At 39.3% G+C, this 22089-nt stretch overlaps 1 protein-coding gene across 6 annotated transcripts in view; it reads right to left on the bottom strand.

The window, feature by feature from the left end:
* LOC124548386 (probable protein phosphatase CG10417) overlaps positions 1 to 21429 on the bottom strand; it is a 97582-nt gene extending 76153 nt beyond the window's left edge. For 3 of the 6 annotated variants that reach the window (XM_047125170.1, XM_047125171.1, XM_047125172.1), the window contains exons 1-3: positions 21171 to 21429; positions 9194 to 9467; positions 2204 to 2975 (exon numbers count right to left, since the gene is read on the bottom strand). In XM_047125170.1, coding sequence (XP_046981126.1) covers positions 2204 to 2975; positions 9194 to 9467; positions 21171 to 21281 — 1157 coding nt within the window. In that variant the 5' untranslated portion in view covers positions 21282 to 21429. The remainder of the gene's footprint in view (positions 1 to 2203; positions 2976 to 9193; positions 9468 to 21170) is intronic. The other 3 variants (XM_047125173.1, XM_047125174.1, XM_047125175.1) reach the window with 1 other exon arrangement.
* Between the last annotated feature and the right edge of the window lie 660 nt (positions 21430 to 22089).

Raw genomic sequence — 22089 nt, 5'->3', positions numbered from 1 at the left:
CCAGTCGTGAAACAGTTGTCATATATTTGATGTTGCAGGAAACCTCTCTCTATATGGCAACACTGGATTCAACTGACAGAGGCAGTACACCAATGCAACAAACGTGAGGTGCGAGATTCAAAAACTTGCTAACAGTGCCTCCTTCTTGCCCTGCCATCACGAACCCAGAACACTGTCTGACCTATGGCGTGTCATTACAGTCTATGGTGCCAGAGAACTTTAACTGAAATTGATTTTTGTTATCAGTAACAGTGTAATATTTTTGTTAGTAGCTAGTTTCATAATGGAAAGAAATAAAAGGCATTCATATGATGAAGGCTATAAACTGAAACAGCATAAGCAGAAGACCATGGAAACAGAGCAGCTGAACGGAATTTCAGCCCTCCACCAACAGAAAAAAAGAAATTCGTTTGACGGGCTAGTAAAGAATACCTAAAAAAGTGAGGAAGACTAAATGTGCAAAAACAAGACTGAATGCAGAATGGTTAAAACTAAAGGACGACTAATGAAATGGATTCAAGAACATCGTCAAAATGCATGTGAATTTATACAAAAATGATTCAAACACATGCAGACTTTAAAGGTGGACTTTGTTGATGCTAAATGTTTGTGAAGTGTCACTGACTTAGCATGTGAACCAAAATATCTCAGAAAATGCTACAAGTATGAAAAGGAAATTTTTATCTTTCCATTGCTTTATTATTCAACTTCAAAATAAAACCAGTGTGGTACTAAGCCAGATAGCGAATCTGGGCGAAACTCCTGATATTTGATGTGGCAAGTAACAGAACAGTTGCCATACAAAGTGCTAAAACCATAAAAACAAGTGGACATAAAAAAATGTACTACACTGTTGTCCTTGCATGTTTTGCTGACGGTGCTAAACTTAATCCAACAATCATTTTTATGCGCAAAACAATGCCAAAACCTCCTGAAATACCACCATGTGTCATTCTTCACATACATGACAAGGTTTGGTTGGATGAAGCTGGTAGGAAATTATGGATTAGCTGAGTGTGGGAGAGAAGGAAAGGTGATTTACTGAAGAACAATTCTCTTCTTATGCAAGATCAGTTTGGTAGTAATTTGGAAAGTCTGTCAAAGAGAAACTCCGACAGGGAAATGCAGAGCTTGCTGTTATTCTGGGAGAACTTACTTCACAACTGCAACTTCTTGACGGAACAAATGTATGAAACCCAAGATGAATTCATGCCAAAGGAAGTTTTAAAATGCTCCACAACCAACCAAGTGTGTCAGTGGATAAAACAGTTATGGCCTAGGGTAACAGAAGGCACTGTTAAATCTCAAGAAGTGAAGCATAAGTAACACTCTCTATGGCAATGAAGAGCATCATCTGTATCAAGAGGACGATGAGGATGTTCAGATGACTATTTTCAGGGATTTTAAAGGTCAGTCTGTCACATTGGTTTTATAAACTAAGAAATTTTTTAGTCTGGCTTTGCAATCTAATAACAATAATGGTAAAAATGTAACTTTTAGAATATTGCTTAAAATTAAGGTGCATCTTATAGTCCGTAAAATACAGTATTGTTAACTTTAAGCATTACACTGCTACACCCATAAAACACATAAAATTTAGCTCCATATGCACATTTCAAAAAACTTCTGCTGTGTGACTGATGAATTCAGGTATGTATGAAAAATTCTCATGAGCACTGACACTTCAGCACGCAATGGAAAATGGACTATAAAATGAGAACTCGTGGACAGTGAGATTTCCATTATTAGTGAGCGTGCACGAGATAGCAACAAACATTACAATACTTCAACGCATATTTTCACCTTTCCTTACACATTCCACAACCATGATTCCAAAGCAGAATCTGGGTTTGTACAAAAATTACCCAATGCATTTATTTCCATCAACAAAGAATTCAACTTCCTCAGATAATCTCTGAATTCAACGAGATTTCCAGTCATGCTTACTTCCCTAAGAATCCCTTATTTTCCAAACAAATTGATATCCTGGTCACCACAGTGGTGCAACAAAGATTTTGGTTAGTTTCAATGCCCAAACGACATTCAAAAGCTCTCTTTCCATTCTTCGAACGCACTATGTCTGACCACAATCTAATTGGTTTACGAAACAACACTTCTTAAAAATAGTTCAACAAAACAAAAAGTAGGTGATTTCCTTCATTTTCATGTTAAAGTGTAAGACATGGAAAGAACTGCCACTTACCTGTCAAATGCTTTGAATGATTCATCTGCTTCATCAGAGTCACTGTCACTTTGATCCTGACCACCCAGAAGAGAATGGTACAATGCAACTGCAGCATGTTGTCTCAGAGATTTCCTAAGTATGCACTGGTTTAAGTTTGGCATTGCTTTCCTTTTGCCTTTATCTTCATTTGTAGATGTGTCATCTTTATCTTCACTTACACTGACTTCACCATTTTTTATTGGTGCTTCTGAGCCAGTAACATTAGAACTTTTGCCTTGTGGTTCACCACTTGCAGCACCCTGATCATCATTTACATTATGTTCTCCATTCATTTCTTCCTTCATTTTCAATTCCTCTGCTGTCTCAGTGTCACTGCCTGTAAGAGGTTCCTTATTTTTGTCGCTAACTGAAGCCATGACATCAGGTGAATCAGTTTTAGAATGTGGTTCTGTTTCACTATCTCCATTACCATTAGATGATGTGGGCTTGTGATTTGCATCACAATCAGAAACAGCTGCACTATCACCATCAGCTGATGGTTTCTCCTGAGAATCTGAACTGTTTGCATCTGTATCTGACTCACAATCTGTCAGCTTAATGCCAGCTGTTCCTGATCCAGAGGCTTCAGGTATGTTTTCCTTGTCCAAGTCTGGATAATCACCTATTTCATCATCACCGTCTTTCGATTTTTTTGTACTTGAAGAAATCATATCACGGCGATATTTTGCCATTACTTGCTCCAGAGGCATCTCAGCTTCAGCAAACAGATTCTTCACATTTTCTTCATCCTCTGCAATAAGAAAGCAGTAAATTACATTACCCAAATAGAACACAGAAATGGCTTCTCATTATTCTCACATTTAAAACAGATGTTTGAGCCCATGTCCTCTCTCTGCTGTTGGGATGCCCTATCAACAAACCACTGGCAACACTATCAGTCACAATTTTTTGGCATATATGCTCTTGTTTCAAATGGCTATCTACCTAAATTTTCCATATATTATTGAGCGAAAGACAATCCAGTGTTCTTGGTGATTTGCCCAATGTCTGATTTACAGGAGCAACTGTAGAGTGAGAAATCTTGTTTGATGGTGGAGGAAAATTTTTGAACTCTTGAAGCAAGCTTACAAAGATAATGCTTCAAGCTGTAAATTACAAATGGTTCTCCCAGTTCACGGGGAGGTGGCATTTAGAAAAGAAAGGCTCAGGTGCACACCAACCTTCACCTGTCATGGAACTTACGTAAGTGACTTAATTGATTTGAGCCATGACATTTTAGCTGAAAAACTGACCACTCATGACATTGCAGGAGAGTTTCCTCCTTGTTTAATGACTTAGGAGTAAACATGACAGATGTAATATTAGCTAGGAACTCTTTCAATAAGCTGACAATGACAACAAATTAAGGAAAAGAGCTCTCATAAGAGATTGTTGGATTGCAGTTACAACATGGACAAAAGTAGGCCAAAACAAGCACAACAACAATATCAAATTGATAATCTGTTTTTCTCAAACAGTGGGAAAACTGGGATGGAAACACTGTGTGGTATTCTGTGTGGGCATGGACACTAATGAGCTGCCTGCCAACATGAATGGCCACTGACAAAATGTGACCAAGAGAGAGCTTCCAACCAGTTGCTGAGCATGATGTCCAACGCTGTTGCTCGACTTTGACAACTGCTTCGAAGACCGTTTTCTTCCCAACTGCACAGGTGGAAACTCTCCCTACAACATACCATTATTCTCATACAGTGCCCCCCTCAACCTTTGATATTCCTAGTCCCCCATCCCGTTCTGTTCTATTTTCCTCCAGAGCACAGCCTCCTGATAACATTAATACTCACTAATGGAAGGATATTCCAAACGAAACTTCTCAGGGCAGCAGCACAAAGAGAGAACACCACTATATAGAAAGAAGTATTGACGGAGACTATGACCAAACAGCTGCAAACTGAATAGAAAGTTTATCAGATTTTCTAAGGGTGAAAATTCCAGTTTTAAGTACAAAGGTACTATTTGAAAATGATAAAATTTGCTGCAGCTATCTTAATGAAAAAGGTTTCCTTCTTTCTTTCTTTTTACTTACTTTGTGTACTTTCAAAACTCCTTTATTATTGACAAATACATTTAACTGCAGTTATTAGAGTGGAATCATTGTCATAAAAATTACAGTGTGTTTGAAAAAGAACTCCCTAGTTTTAATGCGTCTTAGAATCTGTACAAAGGGACACACACTATTCTCGTTTGTGGTGTTTGGTTCATCAACTCTCCAAGTTTGGCTCCCCTGCAGCTGGCAGGTCTGCTTGACCTTGAGGCGGCACCAGTTCTGTTTTCAGGGTGTATATATAGGGGGGGGGGCCAAAAACCCTTTTTCCCTGATTTCCTGGTTGAAAGTATACTTTCTCCTGGGTGAAAATACACATTTTCCCAATTTAAGCGATAGTAAACTTTCCCTCTGAACTGTAAAACTTGTCAATCTTTGAATGGTTTAGGTTTTACACACCAGCGTAAAACTTCCAGACACATATGCATTGGGACACGCTTCTATGTGCAGCAACATGTACGCTGCCTATTTCCGTATTACGAAAGTATATATTCGAGTTCCACCAATCACAGCACTTTACTGAAATCGAGATTGCGATGCTTTTGTAAGCCAGTCATAGCTCATATCATGTGATGACGATAATATGATTAACTGCATCTTGTTCAACCCTTTTCTTCTTGCCACAGCTGGAAACAGCATGCCTTAAGCTTTCAAAGCTGTATTATTTGATTTCTAGATCTTACGTAAGTTAATTTAGCACTTCATGAAGATTAAAAGGGAAATATTTGGTTCATTAAGTCTTAATACGACTGGTAATAATTTCTTTTCAATTCAAGTACACAAATCACACTCAAATATTAATTTAACACAGGTCATAAAAACAAGTATAATGCACAACACAGCAAAGGTCCCGAGTTCAAGTCTTGGTCCGGCACACGGTTTTAATCTGCCAGGAAGTTTCACAACACAGCAAATCTGCAAAACGGAAATACTAAAAAGTCAGTTCCATATTTGGTTAAACAGCTACACAGTTTCGTCAAGGGCAGAGTGCTGATAACTGTATTGTCTTTCTGATGATGATTATGGTGCCTCTAAAGCTGTAAAATAGGTTGCTCAGGAATCTAGCAAGTGTCTTTTGTAGTTGGCCAGTCAAAACAACGAGCAGAACTGTGTGGATGCATAAAGCTGATGCTGACATCATCTTGTTCCAAAAACATCAAAACTTTTCTTACATGCATGCAGCATCCTCTCTTCGTTGTAAACTTGCAATTTAAAGTGTTGGATTTTGTTCATCTGTTTTGATGTCATTAACTGTGAGTGCTATAGCATTATTGGAAACTCTGCTTACTTTGAGCTGATTCCAATTAATTGACATAAATTGATATTTTTCTCTTGCTCCAGCAAAACTTTCTTGATTGGGCTGAATTTTTTCAATTTCTTCTTTCGGTAAATAAAACCTTTATGCCTGGACTACTATCATCATATAATTTGAACAAGTCATATGGAGTTGATATCTGGTTTATCTAAGGCCTCTCTAAACTAGCATGGGGTGCTAGTCTTTTTGCTGTTCCCCAATGCCATCACAGGGTGATTTGCCACGGGCTATTTTTTTTTTAAAAAAAAACCATTTGGCAGCGATACCAAAATCACTTTTGTGCACATATAAATGGGCGAAATTTTTGTAGTTCTTATACTGAGGAGCTGAACCATGACTAAGTAATAAACGTTCTTAATGTTTTCAATATCTGCCGTTAAACATGCAATTAACTTTATTTGAAAGTCATGGACAGCAGTGGTATCGTGACGGAGACAGTCACAATCATACAAATACTTATGAAGTTCTTTGCCCCCAAAAAGGCAACAAATGAATGTAATGTGGCCTGACTATTCTCCCAATGAAATCCTTGCACAACACCTATAACAAATTATTAATGCTCAGCAAAATCCGTAAATATAATTTGTTCATTCTCTGCAAGATTTCCTTTTAGCTTCTTAAGGGTTTGACACAAAGTGATGGCTCCTTGAACAGGTAATTTTCAAAACTAGTGGCACCACCAAATCTTCAACAGTTCTCTGGCATGTCTCCAGTGTGTGTCGGTATGGATCCATTGCTTGTATTCCATTGTTTCTTCAGGGTCAGTTTTCAAAAGCGTCTTCAAGAAAAGCCTCTATGTGCATTTTTCCTGGACATTCCTCACAACACTGCAGCATACAATCTTTTTATTCCAAACTGCATACAGTTTTTTCCATCAAATCCTTGTCATCTTGGATCTATTGCTGAAGCCAACATTACTTTGATATTACAATGAACTGACACACACATACTGAATGTGATCCAGAAGCTGTAGTACACCACTTTGGACAGCTCACAAAATTATGAGAAGGTCTCTTTGTTTCTACACTGCTTACAATACACAATGAATATTTCTTTCAGGTACCAAAGGAACAGTTGTTTCTGCTAAATCTTTATCCCATTTATACTTACTGCAACACACCTCTTTCTACCTGTGCATAAACAAGAAAACTCAGTCTTCAAAAAGTGAAGACTTTTGTTTTACTTCATCACTGAGCTTTTCCCCTTTTCAGTCTGCAGATGTTGCCAGAATCCCACCTTCCATATTTATGTCCATATCTTTACACTTTTGGCACTCTTTCGTTTGTATTGGAGCAGTATCTACTTCACTCACATCAGCAGCTGCAGCAGTTACATTAGTAATGCTTTCTTGGGCTTTCAGAACTTTGCACTTTATGTATTGAATCTCTTTCACCAATCTGTCGAAGCTTTAATATTGGCTCACCAGGCGACAATATGAAGTGTTAGCAGTAAAGCAAGCACCAACATCATCCATGTCTTCAGTGGATGGTGATTCTTTCTTATCCTGGTGGTGTGCGATTCTTTTTGGGCCTCTTCATACCTACATTTGGTACAAATTTTCTGACCAGGTTTAAAGACTCAATTAGTCAGTAACTTCAACATACCAGACATTGCAATGGCTACTGGTGTTAAAGCCTTGTCGGTTATGTGTTTTTCTTTACCAAATGGGTTTCAGCAAGTCTTTTGCAGGAACTGAAATTTTGTCATCAACAAGGCATTATGGTATGAACAAATTTGAGCATCTTCAGTAAAATCACACCCAGACCAATATTGTAGAAGCTCCTTGTCCATTGGTGACATTCCCTTATCTGGTTGTAATTGACTTTTGCCATAATAGAATGGTGACGACTAATGACAATCAGCTCCATCTGATCCACCAAAGCAGCAGGGTGCAAGGGTATCTTGGTTCATTTTTTACTGACCTATAACAAGCAATTTTTGAAAGATCTGAATATCCTGGTTTGAAGCATAATGTAAGATGCTGTTACACATGATTTAATATAAATCATTCACTTAAAATCTCAGTTTTTGTAATTTCCTTTTAACAGATTTGGTCTTGTTTGTATATAAAATATAAAAATTATGCTATCAAAACCTTTTTACTGCTTACCTTCAGCTACAACAATGATTATTGATTACTGATGATTCAAACACTCAGCACTATGTCAACATCAAACATAACACCACACAGAAGACTGCCACTGTGAAAATTGCCAATAATTAAAGCAACATTTGAAAGTGGCGCGGTTCAGCAATGAATCATTGTGAGGATAGAGCCTTAAACTATTCGTGCTTTATAATGTCAATGGAAACTGAGTGACAATGCATATATGCACCACTATGTATTACAGGAGCAAAATGTTTTATAGGAACATAGCATTCCATTATCATCTTCCAGATTTTATAAAGCTAAGAGCATTTTATCAGGTCTTATTATATTTATATTCTACACTGTAAAATAATAAACATACTTATTACCATAGTTCCATTTCCTAAACCACAGGCAAACCGAACTATTAGGAGACACTCAAAATTTCACATATTTTGATTTACAACTTGAAATTGTATTAATTTTTTGTATTTATCGATAATCCATTTTCCCTGCTTTTGACACATACTCTTACTCTTCAAACTGCAAGATCCAGAAATATAGCTCTGAAAGCTTAAGGTATGCTCTTTCCAGCTGTGGCAAGAAAATGGGGATTTAACAAGACACAGTTAAGATAATTCAGTATGTCACGTAAAAAAAATGCTAGTTGGGTTTCACATGATCGATGTTTTCGGAAACCATGGTGGTTGGCAATGAGGTCATTCTGTTACCATATCAAGATATGGCACTAACATATTTAGCTGTTTGGGTGCTATCAGTTGTGAGTAGTTTTATTATATAAAAGTGACTGTCAGCAGAAAATACAAATAAATATTGCACACAGTCACAGTTCCCAGTAAGGCCACAATAAATAAAAAGTGAACACAGTAAAATTGACTACTGATGGTTTTCAATGGTGCAAAATCCGAAGAGGTGAAAGTTCTCAATTTCCTTAATGGTACAGTAAAAGATGTCAAAAGTTATATCATCCTCTTGAATATAAATGATAATGTACCTTATCCCTAATGTGTCACCTCATTTGGCAGATGTTACTCTATTTTTTTACTGAAACAATACAAAAGAAAGACAATTTTGATTACAAATATTAAAAAATATTTCTCCAAAATTTAAAATAATCAGATTTGTTACCAGATATTTTTCAAATTCATTAGCTGTGATGTCATATGAAAAAAACACTATTTTGGCATATTAACATTTACCCTTCTGCTTTTGCAGTTAGTTTGTAACACTGTGTGATGTCATTAGAACCTTTAGCAAACCTGCAAACTAAAGCTAGTAGCACTAAACATGAGGCCATATTATTTGTGAGTGTGCAATATTTATATGTAACTTTCCTTTTAACTACCGTGGTTCAGGTAGTTTCAAGACAAGAAAACAGTTTCAAGATAAGAAAAATGAAGCAATCTCAATGAAAATAAAGCTGTGAATATTCAGCATAGAATTTACAATTTTTATGAATGTATTCTTGTAATACTCTACCTGATGCGGAATTGTCTCCGCTTTCTTCTTTCCCTTTGACAATTTGCTTTAGTATAGCAATAACCTCGGGTTCACGCAATGTGGCATCAAATCCCAGAAATGCATCTTTCAAAGCTTGTACGTAATCACCCTTTTTATATGCCTCACAAGTTTTCAAAAACTCTGGCAAATTTTGGGCACAATACTGTGCAACTTCATGGCCCCCATGCCCATCATAAACCGCAAAAAATGATGTGTCATTCTTGTCAAAGTTAATTAGACAGTTATGAGCATCCTGAAACAAAAATTACAACACAGATAATAAACATATAACTAATTTCTAAATTTGGCAAACATAATACCCATCAGTCAAAACTATTGGAAACAATGCAGAAATGTGGAAGTTGAAATCTCCTCACTCCTCACACAAGTGAGGGGGGAAAAAAAAAAAACGAGGGGGGTGGGGGGGCAGAGGAGAGAAACTGCTGACTGAACAGAACTGGCATGTATGTTTGTTCCATATACCAAACATGGCCTTTGCAAGTAAACAATAATGATTCATGAAACAGTCACTTGGGACATAACTGTCACTATCACACATGTTCACACGAAGAATTTTTAATCATTAAAATTATATTGAGATACTGTTTAAGGAAGTTCTACATATTTCAAATCCCAACATTCTGTAGGATGTAACACAGGAATCAGACTGGTACCAATGTTCTTCATGATAATCACAGTTGAAACCAACTGAATGGAGGAACTTGGCTCAATGAGAGTGAGTGACCTAATGCCTCAAAATCAAGTGCCAACTTTCTGTGGCATTCTGGCTGATAAATTTGTGATCTCAACCAAAAGATACATTAAAAATGTAACTAGACTATACTTCTATCACAATAATTCTTTCAACTTTAAAGTATACTTATTTCAATGATTCCCACAGCAAGATACCATAAGACAAAGCACCATTTGCAGTTCTTCATAATTTCTCATCTGTGATCTTTTATTTCATGTTACCATAATATGAAAGTAACCACTCATAAAAGGACAATTTAAACTGTCAAGGTGGTTACCACTACCTCCTCAATGGTAAGTTAGAATGATCTGAGCAAAACTGATACACATTTTATGCAGCAATAACGGCAGTGCTCAGACTCACTTAAACGATGGTTGGTTGGTTTGGGGGATTAAAGGGACCAGACTGCCATGGTCATCGGTCCCTTTTTCCAAAGACAAAGAACACCCACAGAGAATAAAAACAAGGAACAGAAGAGATCACAGACGACACAGAACAAGAGATACTGAGACAAAGACAAGACAAAACAAACTAAAACCACACAGAGTGTGACGGTGGTTGGCCGACCATAGACATAAAAAGGAAAGGCCAACCACTGAGAAACACATTAAAAAATCAGTGTAAAACCATAGGCCAAAGGCCAGAATCAACACAAATCATTAAAAGAAAACAGAAACACTCAGAGTAAATGATAAAATCCCCCTGCCCGAATAAAACGTAAAACTGAGTCAGCCATAGTGGAGTCGTCTGTTAAAAGGGCAGGGAGCGTAGCAGGCAGCGCAAATGTCTGCCTGACCACAGCTAAAAGGGGGCAGGCCAGCAAAATGTGGGCCACTGTCAAAGCTGCCCCACAGCGACATAGAGGAGGGTCCTCCCGGCGCAGTAGATAACTGTGTGTCAGCCGGGAGTGGCCAATGCGGAGCCGGCAAAGAACTACTGAGTCCCTGCGAGTGGCTCGCAGGGATGACCGCCACACAGCCGTCGTCTCCTTGACAGCACGGAGTTTATTGCGCATTGTCAGTTCCCGCCATTCAGCGTCCCATAGCGCCAAGATTTTGCGGCGGAAGACTGCCCGCAAATCAGTCTCTGGGAGGCCAACGTCCAGAGATGGCTTGCTGGTGGCCTCTTTCGCCAGGCGGTCAACATGTTCGTTACCCGGGATACCGACATGACCGGGGGTCCACACAAAGACCACAGAGCGGCCGCAACAGGCGAGAGTATGCAGAGACTCGTGGATAGCCATCACCAGACGAGAACGAGGGAAACACTGGTCGAGAGCTCGTAAACCGCTCAGGGAATCGCTACAGATAACGAAGGACTCACCTGAGCAGGAGCGGATATACTCTAGGGCACGAAGGATGGCGACCAGTTCAGCAGTGTAAACGCTGCAGCCATCCGGCAAGGAACGTTGTTCGGAATGGTCCCCTAGAGTGAGCGCATATCCGACACGACCAGCAACCATCGAACCGTCAGTGTAAACAACACCAGAGCCCTGATACGTGGCCAGGATGGAATAAAAGCGGCGGCGGAAGGCCTCAGGAGGGACTGAGTCCTTAGGGCCCTGTGCCAAGTCGAGCCGAAGGCTAGGGCGACGAACACACCATGGGGGTGTATGCAAAGTAGCCCGGAAAGGAGGTGGAACAGTGAAACCCTGGAGCCCAGAGAGAAGCTCTTTGACGCGGACCGCTATTGTACAACCAGACCGCGGCCGACGTTCTGGCATACGGACGACCGACCGCGGGAACAGGAGGCGATAGTTTGGATGCCCGGGCGAGCTTAGTACATGGGCAGCATAAGCGGCCAGCAAACGTTGGCGTCGGAACCGCAGTGGAGGTACACCTGCCTCCACTAGTACGCTGTCCACAGGGCTGGTGCGGAAAGCACCAGTGGCAAGGCGTATCCCGCTGTGGAGAATCGGGTCCAGCACCCGTAACGCAGATGGGGATGCTGAGCCATAAGCCAGGCTCCCATAATCCAGACGGGACTGGATTAACGCCTGGTAGAGCCGCAACAGTGTAGAGCGGTCGGCGCCCCAGCGGGTGTTGCTCAAGCATCTCAGAGCGTTTAGATGCCGCCAACACGTCTGTTTAAGCTGCCGGATATGAGGCAGCCAAGTCAACCGGGCATCGAAAACCACCCCCAAAAACCTGTGGGTCTCCACCACAGCAAGGAGTTCGTCGGCAAGATAAAGCCGCGGCTCAGGATGGACTGTTCGGCGCCGGCAGAAATGCATAACGCAGGTCTTGGCTGCCGAAAACTGAAACCCATGCGCTACAGCCCAAGACTGCGCCTTACGGATAGCGCCCTGTAGCTGACGTTCAACAGCTGCAATGCCAGTAGAGCTGTAATAAAGGCAGAAGTCGTCAGCATACAGGGAAGCGGAGACAGAATGTCCCACGGCCGCAGCAAGCCCGTTAATGGCTATTAAAAACAGACAGACACTTAAAACAGAGCCCTGTGGCACACCGTTCTCCTGGGCGTGGGAGGAACTATACGAGGCCGCGACTTGCACGCGGAAGGTACGACACGACAGAAAATTGCGGATAAAAATCGGCAGAGGACCCCGAAGACCCCATCCATGAAGCGTAGAAAGAATGTGATGACGCCATGTCGTATCGTACGCCTTCCGCACGTCGAAAAAGACAGCGACCAGGTGCTGACGGCGGGAAAAGGCAGTACGGATGGCCGACTCCAGGCTCACCAGATTGTCGGCGGCGGAGCGGCCTTTACGGAACCCACCCTGAGATGGAGCCAGAAGGCCCCGAGACTCCAGTACCCAATGCAAGCGCCGGCTCACCATCCGTTCAAGCAACTTGCAAAGAACGTTGGTGAGGCTAATGGGACGGTAGCTGTCCACCTCCAGAGGGTTCTTTCCAGGCTTCAAAACGGGGATGACAATGCCTTCCCGCCACTGCGACGGAAACTCCCCCTCAACCCAAAGACGGTTGTAAAGATCGAGAAGGCGCCGCTGGCAGTCCACTGAAAGGTGTTTCAGCATCTGACAGTGGATGCCATCTGGCCCAGGAGCGGTATCAGGGCAAGCAGCGAGGGCACTGCGAAATTCCCACTCACTAAATGGAGCATTGTAAGATTCTGGGTGGTTGGTGCGAAACGAAAGGCTCCGACGTTCCATCCGCTCTTTAATGGAGCGGAAGGCCTGGGGGTAATTCGCAGAAGCGGAACTCATACCAAAATGCTCTGCTAAGCGATTGGCAATGACGTCGGAGTCAGTACAAACTGCTCCATTCAGTGAGAGCGCAGGGACGCTGGCAGGTGGCCGATAGCCGTAGACGCGTCGAATCTTGGCCCAGACCTGCGAGGGAGTGACATGGAGGCCAATGGTGGACACATACCGCTCCCAGCACTCCTTCTTGCCTTGGCGGATAAGGAGGCGGGCCTGCGCACGCAGCCGTTTGAAGGCGATAAGGTGGTCGAGGGAGGGGTGTCGCTTGTGACGCTGGAGCGCCCGCCGGCGATCTTTAATCGCTTCAGCGATCTCAGGCGACCACCAAGGCACAGCCTTCCGCCGAGGGGACCCACAGGAATGGGGAATGGCAGATTCGGCGGCAGTAACGATGCCGGTGGTGACCGATTGAACCACCGCATCAATGTCATCGGTAGAGAGAGGCTCAAAAGCGGCAGTGGAGGAGAACAAGTCCCAGTCAGCCTTATTCATAGCCCATCTGCTAGGGCGCCCAGAAGAGTGGCGCTGTGGTAGTGACAAAAAGATCGGAAAATGGTCACTACCACACAGGTCGTCATGCACACTCCATTGGACAGACGGTAAGAGGCTATGGCTACAGATTGAAAGGTCAATGGCGGAGTAGGTGCCATGCGCCACACTGAAGTGTGTGAAGGCACCATCATTTAACAGCGAGAGATCGAGCTGCGACAATAAATGCTCAATGATGGCGCCTCGACCTGTTGCCACTGACCCACCCCACAGAGGGTTATGAGCGTTGAAGTCGCCCAATAGCAAGAAAGGTGGCGGCAATTGGGCGACCAGAGCAGCCAGGACATGCTGCGAGACATCACCATCCGGTGGAATGTAAAGACTGCAGACGGTAACAGCCTGTGGCGTCCACACGCGTACAGCGACAGCCTCACTTAAACGATGAAAGGTTAAGTTCACGTGACCCATCACAATTACAACCTTGGGCTGCAGTACTGCAATAACACCATATTTGAAAAATGCAGGATAGCATAAAAAAATTCTGAAAGTCAAATACCTGTATTCTGGGTTCACCAGTTTAATTTTAAACATTGTCTGTCTACTTTACAAAATGCAAATTCAGTGTTTTAACTTTTACCAGTTTTGCTACAACTACTTTCTCACATATTTTGTTGTCAGTGCAGCTACATTATGCCAACCGTACAAAAGAATAACACATTAACTTTAAAATCTATTTTTATCTTTATAATATTTGCTGCAAGAAAGTTAAAGAATAATCTACTTAGAGTGTATCAACATCACTAATTTTCATTTTGAATGTTTAAAATTGGCTAAAAGACTCCCAGTTCTTCATATACTGTCTTTTTTTTCAGACAAATACCAAAATCTTAGGCCTAATGCTCAGTATCAACATCCGTCATTTGCCAACACACATCAGAGTGATGAGTTATTTACTCTCGTAAATTCAATCTGAACAACTATTACATTACAAACAGAAAGACAGGCTGACGAGTATTTATCTTCAGTAGGTGTAACTTCCAAGTACTGTCATATAGGTCTCAACTAGGGAAAAAGCTTTCCAATCATTCAGAGGTCTTGCGCTCTTTCATCAGGAAGGAAAGGGACACTGGTTATTGGTTGTGGAAGGATGGTAAGGGGGGACAGATCACTTATACCCTACATTGATAGGGATCCACCAGCTGTGTGGTAAAGATGACTCAAAAAGTGTAACAGTATGGGATCAGCAATAAACTCCATGCTAAATTCAGTTCAGAGATGGTAGAATGAACAGAGTAAGAATTTATACTACTGTGTGTGTGTGTGTGTGTGTGTGTGTGTGTGTGTGTGTATTGACAGTATTAAAAATTTTTACCTACTGATAGTAGGCATTGACCAGCAAGTCTGTCTCTAATTTGTAAGTATTTAGTTTGCAAGAAGTGAGAGGTTTTCCACATGGTTGACTTCAACATCATCATCAAATTGCATTCCTTTTTAATTTTGGAAATGGACCCAATTACACAACTGCTTTGTTTTAACACTTGAGTGAGCTCAGTAATACTGGAAACAGCAACTTCATCACAACTTTTATGGGCTACATGGCCCACTCTGCAAATTTTCAAAATCTAACGGCATTGCCACAATGAAGTTTTCCTTGACAAGTGCAATATCACAAACAGAGCTACGATCACCTACAAAGATATTTTCATTCAAATAATTATTCAGATCTTTAAACTGAAAAAAATCAAACCATAAATTTTGTTCTCAAAGTTTTAATGTTACATAAATGATGTATCGTCAATGGACATCTAAACTTTATACACAAGTTTATCTTCATTTCCTCTGACCTCTCAAAGAAAAGATCATAGGAGATACCATTACATACCCAAAGTGAACCCCTGAAATAATCTCCCTCTCTCATGAACTGAACTGTTGTTAATTTCACTATGGAACACTACTGGTCATTAATGCTTATGGAGACTATTGATTACAAGAGGGTCTGAATGAAATATTTTGCTCTCCACTTTTGGAGATGATTCTGCTTGGCAGAAAAATACAAGCAAGCTGCCACGCATCACAATACCGGGGAGTGGAAATCCTCAGACATTCAGAAATAAACTAAGCAGCTCACAGCAACTACCTATTAAACTAACCTGGGGATTGGTCACTGCATGTTTTCTGTAAATGGGCTATATTCTTAAATAATATAAATAACTTAATCTTTGAAAGTTCTCTGTCAGTATACTGAAGTGTAAATTAAAGTTGCAATTATGAGTAGTGGCCAAGCAGAAAAATTGGAAGAGCAGCAGATTTCATTCTTCATCATAAGATATTATATTACAGACAAGATCAGTAAGCATTTCAATTCGGGTACCTCTTCATGTGACCTTCTTGAGCATAAATGATTACAAGATTAATGGGTGGTCAATACAGGAAAAATAACTTTATTGTTGTCAACTATCAACTAGATCTCTTGGATCTGAACAACTTGGAAAACAGGGAAACACCCGAGGAATCTCCCCCCTCCCCATTCACATTATACCAAATGAGGGTGTTGCTGCCCTACTGTTTTTCAAAAGGCTAGAGTTATGGTGAAAATAGTTTTAGTCATCTTTAAACATACCACATGCAGCAACTTTAGCAGTGTGAAAAGAATTCTTATACTGCTAGAGTAATCTGAGGATTGAAAACTTAACATAATTGAAAAAATACGATTGAAAATCCTGTCTTACTACCACAACAATAAAAACCATCTGCTTTTTACAAACTATAACTGGACCACATTTTGCTGGAATTCCTCTACGCTAAAGAAACTGAGTGTAGTTATCAACACAATCTATATTCTGCAAAACAAGCTTATTCCTTAAACCTGGACATTATCTATTCGATAAACAACAAAACACTGCTAGATGGTGTACGATTTTTGTAACTGCAGATAGAAACCAAGTGGTCTTGTTTCTTCCAACGCATTGGCTAGGCTACATTAATAAATTACTGAAGGAGAAATGACATTTTTTCTATGAATAGTATTCTTCTCATATGAAATGTCTCTCCAGCTGACCGTGTATATGAATAATTTGCCTGCAGCAGCTACCAGTTACCAAAAACTACTTATACCAATGGAACACCTAATAAACAGCATAAACATTAGTGGCTATGGTTATTAATTATCTTAAAGCATTCTTCCATGAATTTTTATTTACCTTTCTCAGACAATAGGTAGTAATCGTCATTCTACTCTATCAAATTTATGTTCCTGAAACAAAATCACTTAGCAATGGAGGTTTAAAACCTTACTCCACCCAAACCTACCTACAAATGAAATTTGTTACAATATGAAACTGGATGTATGACTGAGGTTTCATGCAGAAAGTGGAAATAAACAGTACTGTTACAGCGGACTGACTTTTCTCTTTCACACTGGATACAATGTTTTAACAGAAATAATGGAGCTGATTATTGCATTCAGGTAGTTAGTTACACACGGCAAAACTTTAATACAACGCAGTTCCCGGAAATTGAAAGCCGGACACGCTTAAACACATCTGTCACAGCAGGGTCAGGCTGTGATATTGTATCTGCAGGTACCAAAATTCAATAATCTTTAATAGTAATAAAGCTTTGTTCTTATTTGTTCAGAAAATTTTGGAGCCCCATATGGTGAGGGTTTTTTTCCTTTTCAAAAAAATGGTGTTATTTTTCACAAATAAAAAATATTTTTTGCCATGGGAGGACATCTTATTCTTATTTTTATCAGACACATTGGTGCTTATGTGAATAATTATTTGAGCGCCAAGTTAATCTATTAGTAATATACACATATTAAAAGAAGAAATATTATATGTTTATACGAGACATAAAATTACCCCCAAAATTGTAAATTTCCTTCTGTAATGAACTGTTGATATAATTTCAATATAAAAAATTATGAACAATTAAATATAATTTTCTATCTATAACTACCTCAAATAAGAGCATTATTACATCAGTGGCATAGAGCCTTATCACCTGAAAACCTTAAAGATTTGAAGTCGCTGGCTTCATTATGAAGATCATACAGTTTCATGAAAGAGACAATATAAGCTGGGAGTGTCCAGGTAGAAATGAATTCTTTTCCATTAAATATGATAGAAGAGTGCAGGGAGAAGATATTTTTGTTACACAATATTAAAGAAATTTATGATCTTTTCTGCAAACAGCATGGAGTGTTAACTTCGAAAATTTAATGAAGTACACCCAAAGCATGTTGTGCCTGTAACACTCACATCAAGACATTTGTGTGTGCACATTTCATTAAAATGCTGTTAGATTTTTAAGCTCTTTGAACAAGCATATGTTAAGCATTCCAAAAAGTTTAGATGAAGAATGTGGTATTTCAAATCTCAAAAGCTATTTTGAAGGATTAGATCTACCATGAAAGTAACTTTTTATAAATAGTGTATAGAAAAAAATTGGTAGAAGCAAAGGTCCAGCTTTATTTACTATTATAGACTCCATCCAAGCATGTTTACAATGCATGTAGGCAGCACTGTGAATTGCATGTTAGAACATATCTTTCCAGAAACTACAAAGCTGTTATATTAGACGATTTCTCCAAAAACTTTTCGATAAAACATCAATCTGACATCATGCAGGCATACTTAAGTTAACCCAGTGTTTCTATTTTCTACAGCAATTGTGTATTACAAATGCCATAAGCTTAAGCACAATAGCTACTCGGTAGTATTTTTTTTTTTTTCAACACAGTATGGAGAGTGACCGTGCTTTCAGTGTGGCAATTTCAGCACATTTGAGAACAAAGAAAATGGAGTTTCTAGTTTCACATGTTCATTATTTCAATGATGGAGCTGCAGGTCAAATCAAAAGGCTGTTCTCTGTTCATGATCTTTCTCATAAAGAAGATTTTGCAGTAACAGCTGACCAAAGTTACTACAAAACTGCTCATGGAAAGGGTCCACATGATGCCATCAGAAGAGAACTGAAAAAGTTTTCGATTGATACTCCAGAAAAAAAGTAAATAATGCACAGGAAACTGCAACAGCTGCGAAAGATCTTGCCAAAAATATTATTGCAATTCACACCTCAGAGTCAAGAAATTTAACAATAAAGACAATGTTGAAAAGGCAACAGAATAACCGCTTGCCTGTAAGTGGCCTTCGAAAATATCATTGCATGCAACACTTGTGGAAAACTCTGCCCCCCCTCCCCCCCCCCCCCCTTGGGGAAGTGTAGTAGTGGAGCATCTATAAAATTATTCAGAGTGTACATGTTTTCAACAGCAGGACTAATTAATTCAGAGCAAGTTTACAAATGATTCAGTTTTGTCTAATGGGTCACTTCTACTTCGTCAAGTGTAATGAGACAACTTTTGTATACAGGTACGCATGCATTATCCAGAAGTTTCGTGCTGATAGACATTTACAAACTGAAGGGGATGTAGTCAACAGACAACACTAAAAACATATAGGGCCTATTAAATTGTCTAGAATGACGTGTGTAATGTTTCTCCTAGTTAAATTGTGTGTTACATGAACCACATATTAATGGTAGATCTCAGACAGACTTATACATTTTCAGGCCCTGTTGACATTTATGAACAATAACCAAATGAATTGTGGCACAACTTGACTAGAAGAAGGGATCAGTTGGTAGCGCATATTCTGAGGCATCAAGGGATCACCAATTTAGTATCAGAGGGCAGAGTGAAGGGATACCAAGAGATGAATAACACTATGCAGATTCAGAAGGGTGTAGCTTGCAGTAGGTACTGGGAGATGAAGAACCTTGCACAGGATAACGTTGCATGGAGAGCTGCATCAAACCAGTCTCTGGTCTGAAGACCACAACAAATGAAAGTTTTTTCTGGTGCTTTCTTTTTTAAGACTCCCAGTAACATTACTGATGCTTTATTAAACTCAAGTATACATTCTTAGAACAGTGTTTTAAATTACATGTGTACAAAGTCTATTTTACTAACCAATAATTTCACTTTGCTATGTCATAATTTTAATATATGTAATTAAATTAAAATTTTACCTTCATGGTGACATTAAATAAATAATACATTTTGAATGAAAAGAAAATGTTTGTATAGGCAAGGAAAAATTTTCTTCCTTAACACTGTACTAAGTCATTTTCCTGGATGCGGCACTTAATCTAAGAGGTCAAACGATTTATTATGCCCTTACTTATATGCTAAGCATCCACACTTACCCATTTAATATGTTTACCAAGCAAAATATATAAATAAGAGCAAGAATCAATATTTATATTAAAGAATAAAAAAACTGACTTCACATGCCCTTTTGCAAAATAATATTCAAAATATAGAAACAATATTACTATTTGAACACACAAACACTTGTTATTGCTTATAACAGTTTGGAGCATAGGCCTAAATATAGTGCCTAACTTTTCCATTTGTCATTAGAGATTTTGGAGGAGGAGATTAGTGATTAACGAGTCTTTTACGGAAAGGGCATCAATACACCATTGGCAGTCTACTTTTGCGACTGGAGAGAACTGATGCCACAATATTGACATACTGGGGAAATGTAGCCATTCTGATAGGGCTGGAATAGTATATATTGGATATGGAGACATAATGAGCTCCACCTTGAGAAGTGTTCTGTGTATGCAGTTTATCTTCCTTTGTTAGTTTATTTAGGGACTTTTTTGTGGACAATTCTGTTTGATTTCTTTAGGAGTACATGTCTGTTACAGTACTCACAGCAGATCTTTAGATAATCCCGCCATTTCAGTTCGGAAAGACTGCTTATTACTGTTCATGACAGATTAAAGTGTTGCACTGGAAAAAGAGACGTGTAACAAAACATCTGCAATGACGAAAATAAAATGTCTGTATCAACTGTCGGTAGTCTAGCATGCCAAATAAATAATGAAACACTGATTATAATGAGTTTAATATTGTAATGTAATTTAGTACAACTCCATCTGATACAAAATCTTCACTTTAACATACGCAAATTTTACAGAAACTCTCAAGCGCTCTCTCTTTCTTTTGGCACACAAGCCGGTCTTCAATGGAACCGTGAAGGAAAGATATAAAGAAATATTGTCTAACAATAAGGGTGCTTGCTGCTGAATCAATAGTTGAAATCTTAACGGGCAGCTATTAATTGAAATGTGTTGCATACTTTCGGTACCAAGTATTAAAACATCGAAAAATCAACGCAATAAACTGGTTATGTATACATTCATAATACTGTATACATCGTAGAAGGATAATCTTTACAATTAAAGCAGTAACACTAATTATAAAAATCACTACCCTATAAGAGAAAATGACGACAATGATGAAAAAATACTTTCAATAATGTGATCGTCGAGGGTATCGTGTCTTTTGAAACTGTAGGAGACGTATGTCTAGCATGAATATTCACTTGTCTCATATAGAAAATTGCACACCGTGTAATAAAACAAACATCTCCACTGAAAGTGGATCAGGTGGTAAAATTATACACCGAAAGAAACTAGAAATAACGAATATAGATTATACTGAATTTCCATACCTCCTGAGAAACTCGCCACCCTTGCATTGAACTCGCGCCACATTTCACCCGTTTGCCAGTTTCATCAGTTGACACCTTTTCAGTGATTGGTTCTGACAAATACGCACCCATTTTACAAAAAAACAAAACAAAAACAGAAACAAATCGGGAACTGTAATCACAAACGTCCGTGCAACTTTAACCTTAACACAACTGCATCGGCTTCCTATCGCCCATGTCCAAATCCTATGTTGCGCGTACGACGATGGTGTCGCTACCTATCGCGCCACTCGGATTTTAAGACACAGACAAAATTGCCCGCGTCAAAGAGTTGACAATAGAAATGTACACGTGATAATTCAAAATATATTACTAACACAAAATTTGGATTGAAGTACAATATTATTTTTTACGTTAATGCTACTATGGAAAGCGCATGAAACATAAAACGACGGATTATTTCCAAATTCTAAAAATGTTAATTATCTAATTACAATCGAATAGAAAAGAAGGGCCCTTTCTGTTTCTGTGGCTTTTGCCTTGAAAAATGTGTACGCGTCGAAAGCTCATTACAGATCATTCCAATCTGATACTTAATCTGTTTATTATAGAGAGAGTATCCTGAAAAAAGTTGAGTGTGAATACTCATATTTCAACATTGTTCGACAGGCCGAATTTTCTTGTTCGAGATACATTTTTATTTATGGGCTTTATATAGACAGCTGTTTTCCCTCTGCATCCCCTACGGAAAACCTTTTTATTCATACGATTCGTGTAATTGACTATGAGTTGGGTTGAATATCACTTCATTAATACAATATAGGCCTAAAACATTATGTTCCTTCTCCTTTTCCAGTTTTCAAAACGGCTCTCTGACCTGGTAGATAAACACATCCCAAATACAGGTCAACCTAATCCTGTCACATTATTAGAGGAGTGA

The sequence above is a fragment of the Schistocerca americana genome, chromosome 1 (assembly GCF_021461395.2).
Source record: "Schistocerca americana isolate TAMUIC-IGC-003095 chromosome 1, iqSchAmer2.1, whole genome shotgun sequence".
Lineage (NCBI taxonomy): Eukaryota > Metazoa > Arthropoda > Insecta > Orthoptera > Acrididae > Schistocerca > Schistocerca americana.
The sequence above is the reverse complement of the archived record's forward strand: the minus strand, read 5'-3'. Positions and strand labels throughout refer to the sequence as shown.